At 34.8% G+C, this 17,223-nt stretch overlaps 1 protein-coding gene across 1 annotated transcript in view; it reads right to left on the bottom strand.

Annotated features, from left to right (window-relative positions):
* Positions 1–17,223, bottom strand: part of LRPPRC (leucine rich pentatricopeptide repeat containing) — a 104,102-nt gene that overhangs the window by 78,610 nt on the left and 8,269 nt on the right. Inside the window, exons 2-11 of the mRNA XM_067703110.1 lie at positions 11,125–11,324; positions 9,703–9,825; positions 3,308–3,429; positions 3,145–3,203; positions 2,376–2,462; positions 1,627–1,753; positions 1,149–1,293; positions 690–835; positions 328–433; positions 139–246 (exon numbers count right to left, since the gene is read on the bottom strand). Of these exons, the coding sequence (XP_067559211.1) occupies positions 139–246; positions 328–433; positions 690–835; positions 1,149–1,293; positions 1,627–1,753; positions 2,376–2,462; positions 3,145–3,203; positions 3,308–3,429; positions 9,703–9,825; positions 11,125–11,324 (1,223 nt within the window). The remainder of the gene's footprint in view (positions 1–138; positions 247–327; positions 434–689; positions 836–1,148; positions 1,294–1,626; positions 1,754–2,375; positions 2,463–3,144; positions 3,204–3,307; positions 3,430–9,702; positions 9,826–11,124; positions 11,325–17,223) is intronic.

Raw genomic sequence — 17,223 nt, 5'->3', positions numbered from 1 at the left:
CCTAATACTTTACTACGACTTAATTCTATTTTCTCATAAGATCTAACAAGCATGTTTTCCCAAATAATTAAATGTGTGTAGAAACTGTTATACTGGATATCTAAACCACTATTAAATCTGTAAAAGGTAAAACCTAACCTTGAACATTTTTCTCCTTCTTATGTCCAACTAGTAATGGCCAGAAATAATGAGTTCTGATAGGAAAACCTTCTTCCTTCAGAGCCTTCATTAGAGCTTTTGCCAAATCTGAAAGAGACACCATAAAATATTACAAAGCTACCTCAGCAAAACTTACTTATGTGGGTTTCAATTACGAGAATATAGTACCCATTTTTTTGGCTAGTAAAGCACAGTGGAGTGTGAACTGGAAAGGAGATGTGTGCATCTGGGCTTCCTTTAACTTCTTACAGTAGTCTTTAAGCTTCTCTGCAGGCTAGAAAAGAAAGGCACCACATCAGCTGAATCTGCAAATATCCTACCATTTGACCTTCTGCAAATATTCTACCACTTTTGAGATAAAAAATTTGAACTTCTCACCCTCTTTCTATCCAATAATCTTCCAACACAAAAACAAACTTCTCTTAATATTTATAGTTGGTCTAATCTCATAATACGTTCTCTTATTTTAAAGAATATTATTTCACTGCCAATTACATTGTCTACAAAGAAAAAATGGACTATGTAAATACCGTATTCATAGTCACACAGTGTCGTAAAAAGAAACTGCCAAAGTCACTCAGACTGTCTTCCCTTGATATAGGACATGCTAATAAAATCTGCAATGCTGTATCTTCCAATTTTTCTGTGACTAAAAGCAAAATGAGGTTCATTGTATCTGGAAAGAAAACAAAGACATCTTTTGTTACCGATTTGAACAATATTTCTACACTGCTACCAATATGAAAGACAAACTTATGAACTACAAATACGAAAAGGATTTATCTGCCTACATAATAGTGAAACACTTCCAAATCAAAACATTCCCACGTATTCATTCACTCAAGTTTTTCAGTTTATTAAGCTGACTTTAAAAGAATCCTATGTTCATCTACCACAATACCCTATTGTTAAAGAATGCCCTTTCCATCATATAGAAATAGTAATTCTTATTTTTAGAAAAATCATGAAAGTAAAAACTGTAAAACTACCTGGAATATATCTTCTTTCATATGTAATTTTTTCCAAAATTTCTGAGACATATTGAGGATATCCAGCTTTACTGAAGCTAAAGATAATTTGCAATATATCACGATCCATAAGGTAAAGATCAGACTTCTCCACTTTCTCCAGGGTCTATAGACAGTTCCAGAAATTAGAAGAACAAGTTAGGCACAAGTTTGTTTTTTTTATTAAAGCTAAATAAATTAAAATACCAAGATTTTAAAAAATTAGAAACACATACCATCTAAAGGTTTAAGACTTCTTTTATGAAACAGAAAAACATTCTATTCCAACAATAACTGTTACATCAACACCAAAGTACTGAACTATAGTAAGAATTCTCCTTCAAGACTGTCTACAAGAGATATCTTTAAAAACATATAAACTACACTTTTCTGCATCCTGCAAAATGTAGCACAGTTTATACAAATGATTTTAAAGTATGTTTATTTATATAAGTCACACCTGTTTAACATGGTCAATGTCACCCTTCTCGGCATATGCATTCAACAGTGCTAGGTATGTGTCTGGACCAGGCTCAATTCCAGCCTCTTTCATCACTGTGAGAATATTTTCTGCATTCTCCATATCTCTGTAAGTTAATTCAAAGAAAATAAAATAGATTACCATAATACTGCCAAATGTCATATCATTTAATCTAGAAAGTATTACTTACGCTTATTAAAATTAAAATTCTTAAGTACCATTTAGAATCGTTAACATCAGAAAAGAATAAATACATATTAAACTGGTAACAGATTTCTGAAATAATAAAGATCATAAACATCTCAAATTTTTATAGGTAACTTTTCCAAAAGAGAAACCAAATTAAATAATAATTACATAGATATTAAATAACGTGCCCTCTTTCACTTGGTATGTTGTGACTTAAATTTACCTTTTTAGGAAAGAATAACATTTAGTAAATTATTCTTCAAAAATAAAAATATTTTCCAGGTCACTAGCAGAGTAGTTAATAAACTTTACAAAGTCAGTTACTTTGGATCAAGTCCAATTTTTAAAACTGAAATCTTCAAATAAAAGTTTGATGAAACAGATAAATTTAAGAATAATTTATTTTAAGATGTGCATGTTCTACCACACACACTCAAGATTTTTTTTGAGAGGTAGATAAACATAGTTTAAGAATTTTCCACAATAATTTTCTGTAATTTAAATCTCACTTGAGAATAAAACCTTAGGTGGAACATTACCCAGCTCTTGCATGCCCTGTAACAAGAGCACTGAATACTGCCTCTGTGACTGGAAGATCCTTAGTTTTCATAAATCCAAGAATCTTGCTGCAACAAAAGAGAAATAAAAATACTTCTTGGAAATACACATGAAAAACACCTTTTACAACATGTGCACACAAAATTCCACTCCTTGAAGTTCTATCAATAGTCTTGAAGTACTCTTGTTAAAAACACTAGGTAAGTTTTAAAAATCTGATTGTTTCTTCTGTACTAATTAACCTTTAAAAAGCATAAAGTTTAGTGATTCATTTCATTAAAAATGAGATTGTACATTTCAATTTATTTCTTATTTCCTAAACCCTCCATCCAAAAGTATTAATAAATTTTACATGAGCAGAGAAATGTCATAACTAATTTTATACAAATCACTGAAAAAAGAGAATATTATCAGTTTTATAAATGAATACAGTGCAAATGGTTAAGAACATTTACTTTTGGAAACAGCAATTAAAAAAAAAGTAAAGTCAGCTATGTACCTCAACAATTTTAAACTTCTGCTCCAGTAAATGAAATTTTTAATTAAAATAGCAATTTTCAATTACATTTCCCCTTTTACAAAATTTTCTATTTTATCTAAGTCATATGACCAAATTTGCTAGGTTAAAATACTTCTGAAATAATTTTCTTACTAAGTAGAAACTTAAAAAAAAAAAAAGAATGAAAATATTCTAGGTTTACAAGACTTACAAAGTTGTTGGCTTAAACATACATTCATAGAACTACATACCTGGCACCTTCAATATCTCCCATATTACAATAAGCAGCAATCAACCTTTGGTATGTCACCTGTCAATGAAATGGGCCAGTTAATACTGCCTAAAAAATTTTTTTTTCTGGGTAAAAATAAAAGTGGATATGACCAATAAACATTTATAATAACAACTACTTACTCGATTTGGTTGAATGTTTGCTTTCTCCATTTTTTCCAAGAAGTCAGTTGGTGAAAATTTATACTCATTTTGAAGGTAGACTTTAAGCAAAGCATTATAGTGACTTACATCATACACAGTACCTACAAATGAAATTTAAATCAAATTTTTGGAAGAGCACTTAAAGTCATACCCTTTAACACAACTGAAATATGTGCACTTAAATGTAACAAACAAGGAGGGTAAAATGATCACTTCAGCATTATACCCCATATTTAGACCCACCTATATAGAAATTCTGCCAGAACAAAGGAAACTAAGTATACAAGAGAATAATTACTGAATTAATGGACAGTTACAAGTAACTGCCTATTCAAGGATTAAAAGTTCTCTTACTTATGAAGCACAGTATTCCCTTCCTGTTAGAAAATGCTGACAAGACCCCTGTATTTTTTTTAACATATTTATTGGAGTATAATTGCTTTACAATGCTGTGTTAGTTTCTGCTTTATAACAAAGTGAATCAGCTATACATATACATATATCCCCATATCTCCTCCCTCTTGAGTCTCCCTCCCACCCTCCCTATCCCACCCCTCTAGGTGGTCACAAAGCATCAAGCTCATCTCACTGTGCTATGCGGCTGCTTCCCACTATCTATTTTACATTTGGTAGTATATATAAGTCCATGCCAATCTCTCACTTCTTCCCAGCTTACCCTTCCCCCTCCCCGTGTCCTCAAGTCCATTCTCTACATCTGTGTCTTTATTCCTGTCCTGCCCCTAGGTTCTTCAGAACCATTTTTTATTTTATTTTTTTAGATTCCATATATATGTGTTAGCATACGGTATTTCTTTTTCTCTTTCTGACTTACTTCACTGTGTATGACAGTCTCTAGGTCCATCCACCTCACTACAAATAACTCAATTTCATTTCTTTTTATGGCTAATATTCCATTGTACATATGTGCCACATCTTTATCCATTCATCTGTCAATGGACACTTAGGTTGCTTCCATGTCCTGGCTATTGTAAATAGTGCTGCAATGAACACTGTGGTACATGACTCTTTTTGAATTATGGTTTTCTCAGGGTACATGCTCAGTAGTGGGATTGCTGGGTCATATGGTAATTAATTCTATTTTTAGTTGTTTAAGGAACCTCCATACTGTTCTCCATAGTGGCTATATCAGTTTACATTCCCACCAACAGTGCAAGAGGGTTCCCTTTTCTCCACACCCTCTCCAGCATTTACTGTTTGTAGATTTTTTGATGATGGCCATTCTGGTGTGGGGTGATACCTCAATGTATTTTTGATTTGCATTTCTCTAATGATTAGTGATGTTGAGCATCTTTTCATGAGTTTGTTGGCAATTTGTATATCTTCTTTGGAGAAATGTCTAGTTAGGTCTTTTGCCCATTTTTGGATTGGGTTGTTTGTTTTTTTGATATTGAGCTGCATGAGCTGCTTATAAATTTTGGAGATTAATCCTTTGTCAGTTGCTTCATTTGCAAATATTTTCTCCCATTCTGAGGGTTGTCTTTTGGTCTTGTTTATGGTTTCCTTTGCTGTGCAAAAGCTTTGAAGTTTCATTAGGTCCCATTTGTTTATTTTTGTTTTGATTTCCATTTCTCTAGGAGGTGGGTCAAAATGGATCTTGCTGTGATTTATGTCAGAGTGTTCTGCCTATGTTTTCCTCTAAGAGTTTTATAATAGTAAGACCCCTACATTTAAAGTGGCTGAAAGATTTTTCCTTATAAAGCAGTCCTTGCCACATTACAGATACCCTGAGATGGATGAATTGTGACTGCAGTTGTTATATACAGGTAGGACTGTGCTAACAATTTTGCTTATTTACTAACCAGGCTACTCAGTGTTTGAAGGCTCCATTTCCACTCCATTTCTAGTTGCTGAACACCATTTCTAGTCTGCTATTGTTAATTACCTGTATTCCAATGCCCTTTGTTTTCTTTCTATGTTTTTTGTTTTTGTTTTTCTTTGCTGTATGCAGGCCTCTCACTGCTGTGGCCTCTCCCGTCGCGGAGCACAGGCTCCGGACGCGCAGGCTCAGCGGCCATGGCTCACGGGCCCAGCCACTCCGTGGCATGTGGGATCCCCCCGGACCGGGGCACGAACCCGTGTCCCCCGCATCGGCAGGCGGACTCTCAACCACTGCGCCACCAGGGAAGCCCTCTTTCTATGTTTATCTTGCCTAAGGCCATATCAATTAAGGTTACCACTCAGCCTTACCATACCAACGCACAACATGACATCAGGGTTACCATATCAATACAGTGCTAACATGTTTTACTAAATTGTCAGGAATTAAATTTTATATCTTTATTCAACTGCCTGTGGCTACACAGGCCTGTGGTGTCAGTTTGACATTCAAAGCAGTAGAGTCCTGTTCTATTAAATTAAAACTTGTGTTTAACCTTAGACATGTAGTGTATTTACTATGTTTCAGGCACTGTACTAAGTGCTCTGCATACAAAGGTTGAATTACTCTTCACAACAGCTTTCAGGAAGGTACTGTTATCATCCCCATCTTACAGATTAGGAAAACTGACTCTTCCATTTACCCAAGGCCACAAGGCTAGTATGTGACCATAAATTTGAATGTAGGTAGTCTGCCTTGAGAGCCCAATCTCTTAACCATTGTAATACTTTATACAGGGCCTTATAGGAAACCATATGCAAGTCCACATCTGTAATATAATTATGCAACAGGGTTACCATGTAGTGTCTGAGAACTTTCAAAAAACCATCAACTCAAGCTGAACTCTTAACAATGGTTGGCTACAGCTCTAAGGCTGAGGAAGTTATATTCTATAATTTTATAAAGGTATTTACTCTAGTGTGCTGGAAAAGCTGAGGAAACTGCTGAAAATCCAGATAAGTAACATCTACTCTGGATTTTCATACAGATTTTAGTCAAGATCAATGTTAACATAACTGGGTTTCATTTCTTTATTTCTGCCACATTGACATGGTTCTACAGATGACAAAAACGTTTCTGTGAACTTCAGTAAAAATTTTATCCCCCTATTTACTATTATGTCTAGTTAATTTCATGGGTCATTTCTTGAAGAATAATTTTTTAAAAATACATAGTGTATCTTTCATAGAGTAAATTAAAATCTTTAAAATTTAAATTAAAAACTCAAAGTTTAGGGACATAATCCTAAAATATCTTACTTTAATAATCAAAAGCTATATAATAGCATTTCCTTATGTACCTTACCATATACCCTTATACCTCTAACACTATCTCATGGCTCTGGCTCTGCTATCCATTACTTTTAATGTTTTAATATTATGTTCTTGTTCAATCTCGTTATGTAATAATTTTGTAAATTGTCATCCACTTACATTTATCTTATACTTATTTTGTTCAAACCTGAAAGAATATCCTAAAATATTACTATTTTAGATAAAAGCCAGGTTTCTTGCTAGATTAGTGCTCATCCATTGGTGTATTTCGGATAATTATTCTCTCTTCCATGTATTACCTTGTGCTTGCCCACAGTAAAAGTTACCTGTCACTTTTGTGTCATCTCACAGGGCTTTTTATGTGTAGTTATGTTAATTAGCTTGGCATTTTACTGTTCAAGAAAAATATGTGTCATCTGAAAACTTTAAGATGTCATTATATAGTCCCCTTCATTAAGATTATATAAATATATTAAATGTGGACCTGTCCTTAATACCAATACTTAAAAACATGTTTGCACTTTTTTGTTCAGAGTAGTTTTTATCCCCCCCACCTGTCTCTAAACCAGAGTTCTAATGATCAAGGTTTTTTGCAATCCCAAATAGATTAACAGCCTTTGTAAGAAATAGTTTTCTAAAAAAATTACATCTATCTTTTTCCAAAATGTGATTATTTTCTTAGAGAATTTTTTTTAAGTTAGATTTGACTGACTGGCCCCAAGAGTGGAACTGGGTGTCTGGGGAACATAGGTCAAAGCCTTTCACTATAAACTTTATTGAACCTTTTGCATTTGAACCATGTTAATATTAACAGATTTACTATTTAATGAAGTAGAATTTGAATTTTTTTGAAGTGAAGTTAAATTTGCTTGAACATTTTCTACAATTTCAACTATTACTACTTTAGTACCCAAGATGTGCAAAACACTGGAAGGTTCATGACAAAGATCTAAATATGAATAAGATAAGATCGTCAGCCTCCAAGAGAAGAATATCTATTAAAAAGACAAATTCAGGGACTTCCCTGGTGGCGCAGTGGTTAAGAGTCCACTTGCCAGTACAGGGGACACAGGTTCAATCCCTGGTCCAGGAAGATCCCACATGCCGCGGAGCAACTAAGCTCGTGTGCCACAACTGCTGAGACCGCGTGCCCTAACTACTGAAACCCACATGCCTAGAGCCCGTGCTCCGCAACAAGAAAACCCACCACAATGAGAAGTCCACACACCACAATACAGAGTAGCTGCCACTCACTGCAACTAGAGAAAGCCCGCGTGCAGCAATGAAGACCCAATGCAGCCAAAGAAAAAAAAGACAAACTCACAATTCTAATGCAGGAAACTGATGAGACACTAATTGGGACTGGAGGTAAAACTCTAGAAAGGAGGGATTTAAATTATAGCTTGAAAAATGGATTGACTTAAAGAGTAAGAAACAAAAGAACACTCCAGAAAAGATAAATAACCTGAATAACAAAACTTAAGGAGACATATATTATCATGATGTGGCCAAGAAGTACACCAGAAGTAATTCTATTTTTAAAAATTTAGGGCTTCCCTGGTGGCACAATGGTTTAGAGTCCGCCTGCCGATGCAGGGGACACGGGATCGTGCCCCGGTCCGGGAAGATCCCACATGCCGCGGAGCGGCCAGGCCCATGAGCCATGGCCGCTGAGCCTGCGTGTCCAGAGCCTGTGCTCTGCAACAGGAGAGGCCACAACAGTGAGAGGCCCACGTATCGCAAAAAAAAAAAAAAAAAATTTAGCATATGGCAACATTGAAATGAGAGCCTATCATTTCCAGACTAAAGGGGACTAAAGAATCCCCTTTAGTCTGGAAAACTCAGTTCCAGTCTCGGATCTGTCACAGCTCATTCTGTAACTTTGGACATATTACCTAAGCTAAAAAAATCTCTTGCAGCTTAAAAAAAGTCTGTGAACAAGAGTCACGGTGGCCATCTACCAGGTTTCTAACAATATTAATTCAACAACTAGTTAACAAGTGTAGTAAGTTCAAAGCATTATTCTACCGGCAAAGAGAAAAACAAAGATGTTATGAATTCTACTCTCACAAAGGATATACAGTATAGAGAAAAGACATGTTTGTGAACAATTATAATAGAAAGTAATGCGTGTCTATCTTTCTATTGAGGTATTAATGTTATGACTACTATGTAAGGGCTCTTTTCTATTTTAGAATATAACCATTCTCACAAATATTTCTCCCAGTTCAACATGTGTTTTTAAATTATGTGACTTACTGACATATAGATATTTCTAGTTTGCTTTGTTAAGATCTTCTTAAATCAGGAATGAACACTGAATTTTATCAAATGATCTTTTAAACTATTTTATTTTTTGAATAGGTACTATTCATAGCCCCAAAATGAAAAAGTATAAAAGAGTATAGGGTAATCAACTATAATTTTTTTAAAAAGTATACAGTAAAAATTGTATCTAGTGTTTATCATCCTTCCAGAAATATTTTAATATCATATGCACATACACATATAAACATTTTTCTTCAGAATGGTATCAAACTATACACTCTGTTCTGCATCTTAATTTTTAATTATATTTTGGAGAAAACCCCACATTAGTATATGAAGAACTCCATTCTTTTAATGGTTGCACCGTATTCCATTTTACAGACACTCCATAATTTATTTAACCAAACCTCTAGTGAGGGACATTAGAGTTGGTTCCAATTTTTACTTTTGCAAACAAGCTACAATGAAGAATATCCTTTTGCACATGTGAGTATATCTATCTAAACTCTAACAAACAGACTATGTTGTACACCTCAAGTTAATATAATATTGTAAATCAACTGTACGTCAAAAGGAATTTTTTTAAGTATAAACATATTAAAACACTGAAATGCTTGATATGTTAATAAATTCTAACAAATAGAAATGCTTGGTCAAATAGTATGTGCACTTATAACTTTGACAGACTAAATGTCTTTCTACTTCGTTCTTTTTAACTTACCCTAAAAGTAATACTTGTTATGAAAAATTATTTTATTCTTAATGCCCCTAGATGTCACTATAACTCACCAAATAAGTCATATCACAAAAAAATATGAATCAAGTAAAACCCTTCCATAAAACTGAACTACAGCATTTATGAAAAGAAATTCTTTTTTACTAAAAGAGAAAGTATCTACACCCTTCATACACATCATATATTCATACAATCATACCCAATTTCTGAAGTTTGTCCCATATCCTATGAGCAAATTCTGTTCTCTCTGAGAGCTTTAGTTCAGGCAAGAGAGAACCACAGCTGCGCAGCAGAAGCAAGGCTTGATTACCACCTCGGCTACCTATGAAAACAGGTTAACGTATAATATTTAACATAGTAACAATACCATGCAGATAAATATCAAAACTTAAGCTGAAATCTGTAAATATTTTAAAATCTCCTGCCTCACTAAAGATAATATTAAAAGAATACTCATAAATCAGAAAAATCCTATCCCAATCAACAAGTATCATTTACAATGTTACTACAAGTTTTTAAAACTGATCTGTTTTCTTACGGAAGCTAAGGTTATAAATCTATACAATCTGCAAAACTACAAAGAACCTAGTGCTTACTGCAATAGAAAGGCTGAACTTCTCAGTATCTTATGAAAATAGTACAAAGCAGTACAATTAAAACCCAAGAATATCCAACTTAGGTTTATAATCCTCTACAAAATATTAACTTCCTTCTCCCTTTATCCACATGTCTCTGAAAGCTGACTTTAAAACAAAAACAAAAATAAACCACTTATTGCATGATTCCATTTATATAAAGTATCCAGGATAAGCAAATCTACAAGGAAGTACACTAGTGGTTGCCTAGGGCTGGAAGGGATGGAGGTCTGGGGACTGATGTTTAGGAGTATGGAGGTTTCTTTTGGGGGTGATAAAAATGTTCTAAAATTGACTGCGGTGATAGCCGTACAACTCAATGAATCAAAGAGAGAAAATGATAAAAACTGTCTTTAAATGCAAGTTATTACTGATACTTCTTTAGTATCCCTCATCATTAGATTCTACAGCTTAATGTGACTGAAATCATGGATGGGCTTTGGGAAGCTGGTGAATGCTCTCAAACTATATACAAAATTATGTGTGTGGCTTGCACGTGGGCTTTTGTGTGAGCATGTGTGGTTAGGGTTTTTTTTTTGGGGGGGGTGTTGAGGGCAAGTTTCTATCAGATTATCAAAGTTGCATAAGTGACTCAAATAAATTTTAATAGCTAAGTGAAAATGAAAGGGAAAGAGTGATTATCAGTCTTTCTGGGAATTTGTCATATGTGATTATCTTAGGGAAAGCAGACACTATACAACAGAAGAAAAACTAATATCTTCCAAGAAAATTTACCACTCAAAGTGATTCCTTCATAAACTGTGGGAGAAGACCATTTTTATTTGCTAATTTTGAAATAAACATGCAAAACAAAATGTTTTACTCAAAACTTTGCTCTGATGAGTTGGAAAAACAGATCACAATCATAACATAAAATCATGAATAGAAATAACAAACTTTGAAGTATCAAGTAATGTGCTCTATAATGAGCTTACCACCAAACCACTACTTAAGTTCAACTTTTTTAACAGAAAATCTTGAAATACCTGAGTGGCAGGTGTTATCAAAGACTTTTTGTAGAAGAGTCTTAGGGATGCGGCCAGTTCTTCGGACAGAATTATCTAGCCTCATTAGAGCCCAATCAAACTGACTGGTATTCCTTCTATGAGAAGAAGTGGCCTCTTCTTGAAGATAATTCTTTTTTCCAGCAGCAATGGCATACAGCCTGGCTTGGCTCAGTAGCTCTCTACAAAATGAAAGACAATTAGAAATAAACTATGTCAACTACTAACCACATAGGTCATCTTTGTGAGTAAAATTTATACAAAGCTTTCTTATTAGTTACTAAATACCTAAATTCATAGCACAATAGCAAAAATGCACAGGGAAGTATAAATTGGTAGGGAAGAAAGTTTTGACCTTTGCTTTAAATGAAGTCACATGCACATAAATTGCATGCAAATTAACCTCTTGAATAACTGTTTGACAATATCTGGATAACTTTTCACATGGAATCAACTCAAACTAAGACAATAATACAGTATGTTTTAAGTGTTTTTAAATCTCCCTTAACCAAAACCAAGTCAGTGAAGGAAAATGAAGATTATGCTACAAAGCTCTTCTCACCTCTGCAAATGAGACAAGAGATATAAAATATATCTAAATTCTGAAAAATTCTAAAGCAGTCTTCAAATGCTTTCCAGGTGTTGCTTATTATGAATTATTAAGAAGACCAATTTCCAAGTTAAAATTATACATTTTAAAGGATCATTAACAACGAAAGAATTTCCCATCTTTCTAAATAAATCTGAAACATTTTACAGTGATGTTTCAACTCTCAATTCATATGTCAAAATGCTAACTGTATACTTTTCTAATCATTTTAACAACTGTAACCAACAAATATAAAACTAGATTTCTGCTGTTAAACATCATTAATTTGGGGAAAGTCAAAAGGAAAAAAAATTAAGGTCAGACTAGTACATATGTATAAAAAGCAAACAACCTTTAAACCATTCAACATTTTAATAAAAGAGGTCTAGCATGCAGACCAAACGCTCCAAAACGTGAAATCAGAGGTATTCTACGCTGTAGAAATAGGCTCTACCTGATTTACAAACATCAAACTTAGAAATAATCCTTATGTGTGAAGGAAACCCTGTCATAAATCTTTGAATTGAATTTAAACTCTTTCTGTGCATTCAAATCTCACACAAAATTATCTAATTCTCAGAGATTTACATCTTTACCTCCAAATATCTTAGACTTTTCAGAAGTAGCCAGTAAGTATAACTAAATAATACTAAGTATATAGTAACTAAGTATAATGTAAAAACACTCTACTTACTAATTTGAGAATGCGTTTAGGATGACAATCACATTTTTCTAGCATGTGCACATTTTTTACCACAATTACCAAAATAAATATTTACATACTAGTGAGTTTAAAAATAAAATTGTTGACTTCCTATCCTATGTTATTAACCTGGAAAACCAGTCACAAAACTGAATGATTAAGTACCTGATGTTACATTAAAGAAAGCTACACCAGTAGTTTCACAACAAGGTTATGTAAAACACAGAGGCAGTAACTGATACTCCACTAGAAATTCTACCACTGTGACCTGGGACAAATCACTCTGGCCATCAATGATTCCACCTATGTAAATCAGTAGACTGGAAAACAATGGAAAAAATCAAAATAGTAACTAAACAAGACAATGTCTTATCTTGTTTAGTTAAGAAGCCTAATGATCAGCACTTGCAGATGGCTAATTGATTAAAGTTAGTGAAATGAACTGAATTAATTAAATGCTAGATTTTTACCTATAAACCACAGAAGATACATGCCTACATATACTTATCCCTTATTTTCAAAAGTTTTCTCTGGCTGTTTGTCTGGCTGTTACTAACCTATGCCCTTGTTAGTCAGGCAAACACAAAATATTATTTTAAATCACCCAGAACAATGTGTCAGGTTCAGGAGAGTGTGCAATAATATTGTTCAACAATGAAAGCTAATAACATAAGAGATTTCAAAATTGTAGTGAAGTGTATTTGTCAATGTTTTTTACACAACCCAAATCTGATAAACTGTGAAGGGGCATAAAAATAAAACCTCTGTTTAAAATGCAGTTTTAAAATGTAAGATCAGGGACTTCCCTGGTAGTCCAGTGGGTAAAACTCTGCGCTCCCAATGCAGGGGGCCCGAGTTCGATCCCTGGTCAGGGAACTAGATCCCGCATGCATGCCGCAACTAAGAGTCCACATGCCACAACCAAGACCCTGTGCAGCCAAAATAAATAAATAAATATTAAAAAATAAAATAAAATGTAAGTTCAAACAAACACAAATAAAATCCAGGCAGAAAACAGAGACGTTAACAAACCAGCACTGCATGCTGAACATTCTAAAGCTAATTTTTCTCACAAAATAAATCTTTAATGCTGCTAAGTCTCCTTCACGTGTGTTTGGCTTTAATTAGTTAAGTCAAAACACGAATCTACTATAAAATAAACTGGGGAGGGGAAGAGTTACATATTTAAGTCAAAGGATTCTTCACTCTTCAAAAGGATTCTCCAGGGCTTCCCTGGTGGCGCAGTGGTTGAGAGTCCGCCTGCCGATGCAGGGACACAGGTTCGTACCCCGGTCCGGGAAGATCCCACATGCCACGGAGCGGCTGGGCCCGTGAGCCGTGGCCGCTGAGCCTGCGCGTCTGGAGCCTGTGCTCCGCAATGGGGGAGGCCACAACAGTGAGAGGCCCGCGTACCACAAAAAAAAAAAAAAAAAGATTCTCCAGTGCTTCCTCACATGGCAGCGCTTTCTACATTTCTTATTTGACACAGAATTTATTTTTAAATTCACTTGAACACACCCTGAAGGAAAAAGGGTGTGTTCACAGCCTAGAACGATAGGTATGTTGTGATAGAAAAGAAAGGAAAGAACAAGTGCAGGGGTTAAGGTGGGTCCATGCAAGGTAGGAACCTAACCATCAGGCCTGAACAAGCTGGAATGCACTGCCTCCAAAACCTGATGACCAAGTGATGTAAACACATAAGGGAAAATTATTTTATCATTTCACCCAAGTGTCATAAATGGCTCCTTTATATTTTTGAGTTAAATTTCTCAGGTTCCCTCCTGAGACTCCAGCACTCACAACCAACTTCCAGGTTACCCATGAATTTTCTCTGGCAAAATCTGGCATTTAAAAAGTTATTTTTCTCAGGTTTTGTTGTTTTTTTATAATGGGTGCTAGTGTTTTTTGACTCTTTAGTGAAAAAAATAATGATTTTATAGTTGAGCGTCCATATTTCAAAAAGGTACAAGGACTAGATTATTATAAACAGGCTTCCATGGGTTCCCTAATTAACAGGCTCCCCTATTAAGCCTGTCACTTTTAAAAATCAATGCCTTACTTTTTCAAGGCATTTTTAAGTTTACAGAAAAACTGTCCAGAAAGTACGGAGTTCCCATGTATTAGACCCTCTTCCCCGTCCACCTAATTTCCTCTATTAACATTCTGTATTAGTGTGGTACATTCGTTACAAATGATGACCAATATTGATACATTTTTATTAGCTAAGGTCTATAGTATACAAAAATGTTCACGCTCTGTGTGTACATATCTATGGGCTTTGACAAATACATGACATGCACTACAGAACCACAGAATATTTCACTGCCCTCAAAATGCCCTATGTTCCACCTAACTCATCCCTTCCCCCTCCTCCTGAACCCCTAGCAACCACTTTTTACTTGTCTTGTGTTGCCTTTTCCAGAATGTCATATAGTTGAATCATACAGGACGTAATCTTTTTCAGATTGGCTTCTTTCACCTAGCAATACACATTTAAGGTTCCCCTGTGGCTTTTCATGGCTTGATAGTTCATTTTTTTTAGTGCTGAGTAACATTCCACTGTATTGGATGTACCACAATTTGCTTATCAGTTCACCTACTGAAGGACATACTAGTCGCTTCCAATTTTGGGCAATTATGAATAAAGCTACTGTAAACATGTATGTGCAGGTTTTTGTGTGGACAGAAATCTTCAACTCATTTGGGTAAATATCTAGGAGTGTGACTGCTGGATCATATGGTAAGCTTATGTTTATTTATCTTTGTAAGAAACCGTCAAACTATCTTCCAAAATGCCTGTACCATTTTGCATCCCCACTAGCAATAAATGAGAGTTCCTATTGCCCCACATCTCACCACAGATGCCATAGGTGTTTTAGCCATTCTAACATGCATGTAGTGGTATCTAACTGTTGTTTTAATTTGCAATTCCCTAATGACATATGATATGAGCATCTTTTCATATGCTTATTTGCCTTCAGTATTTCTTTGGTGAACTGTTCAGATGTGCTAATTTCTCAACTAGGTCATTAAGTTTTCTCATTGTTGAGTTTTAAGAGTTCTTTGTATGTTTTGGATAGTCTCAGTGTTTATTTCTTTCAAGTAAACTTTTTATTGAACTGTTATTCATTCCTTTTAAACTCTGAATATACATCAAACTAATCACATACATTTTTAAAACTCTCCCTTCCCTATTCTCTTCTTCCTTTTTCACTGCTATTATGAGCCAATTGGGCATCACTCTAGAGCTATCAGAGTTTAAAGATACAGCGATAGAATAGGTATAGTCAGTAGCTAATGTTTATTACGCATTTAAGACATGCAAGGTAATAGAAAATTAGGACTATAATCTTGACTTTACAGATAAGAAAAGTAAAGTAACTTGCCCAAAGTCACAGTAAAAGCTAGTTAAATGACAGGACCTGTACCTGTACATGGGTAATTTCATTCTGAAATGAGCTCAACATGGCGGAAGGGCATCAAGGAAACTAATCTGGCTGCAACAGGCAGTTCACACTGGAAAGTGGTAAAAATTAAACCTAGGCAGGGAATGTGAGACGAGATAAGGGGAAGTCTACAATGGCTGATAACGACAGGATTTGGATTTTATGACATGCTTATAAAATACAAGACTGATTTTCACAATGCTGCTCTCACAGAAGCATATTTTGCTGAACTATTCTGTAGGCAATAGGTATCCAAATTTCTCTTATGTTCTCACCAATCCCTTATTTTAACTATTCTACTTGAGTTTTCTTTATTTAGTCTGTTGGTATGGTTGATTACATCAATTGACTATTCAAACCTTGAACCAGGCTTGCACACCTGGAATAAACCCAACTTGGTTGCAGTATATAATTATTTTATACATTTTATGTATATACTGATTCCAATTAAGTTTTAACATGTTAAAAATTCAAAAAACAATGACTCCTCCTAAAAGTGGTTGGTATTCCTTTCAAATTTCTTCACTGCTACTGACTACACCACCTTTACATTTTTCCCTCAAGCTCAAAATCTTAGGATAATTGCTCAATCCCCCTCATCCTCCACAGCGCATCTGTTGAGCCCTCAGATACCTCTTTATTTCTGAGTTCCTTGTTCAATCCAGAACACATGGATTTTTGCAACAAAACTCATATTAGTTTCTCAGGCTTCAGCTTTTCTTCATACAACTGCCAGATCAATCTCCCCCAAAACCGTCTCATGCCACTGCCTCTTTAGGATCCTATAACTGTTTTTTTTACTTTTATCACAACACCTAAATTCTTTCATTTATTGATTCAAAGAAGATTTATCAAGCACCTTCTATGTATAAAGCACTGTGCTAGGATCAGCCTTTCTACTTATCTAGTAAGTAAACCTGATAATCAATTAGTTAAACTTAAACAAAACAACAAAACCCACGAGTTGTATTAAGTTCTATGACTCCAATGAAACAACAGTAGGGTTCTACTTTGTATTAAATGTACAAAGATGATGACACTCAAAATTTTTAACTAAGGATGAAAGGCAGCAGCCATACAGATATCAGAGGATGAGTATTCTAGGCCAAGTAGAACAGTCAGTAGACCAAGTGCGTGAGCAACAGATGGTATGAGATTGGAGAGGACGGCTGGGCTAGATCATGGAGGATTGCGAAGGTAAGGAGTCTGGATTTTATTCTGGATACAGATTTCATTCCAAGTACAAAACTGTATATAACCCTACTGAAGGTTTTGTAAGCAGGGGTTGTGGTATGATATATTTCTGTTTAGAAAAGATCAGTCTAGCTGCAGGGTGGACCAAA

Source organism: Pseudorca crassidens, chromosome 14 (genome assembly GCF_039906515.1).
Source record: "Pseudorca crassidens isolate mPseCra1 chromosome 14, mPseCra1.hap1, whole genome shotgun sequence".
In the NCBI taxonomy this organism is placed as follows: Eukaryota; Metazoa; Chordata; class Mammalia; order Artiodactyla; family Delphinidae; genus Pseudorca; species Pseudorca crassidens.
Note: the sequence above shows the minus strand (reverse complement) of the source record. Positions and strands in the feature narration are given on the sequence as shown.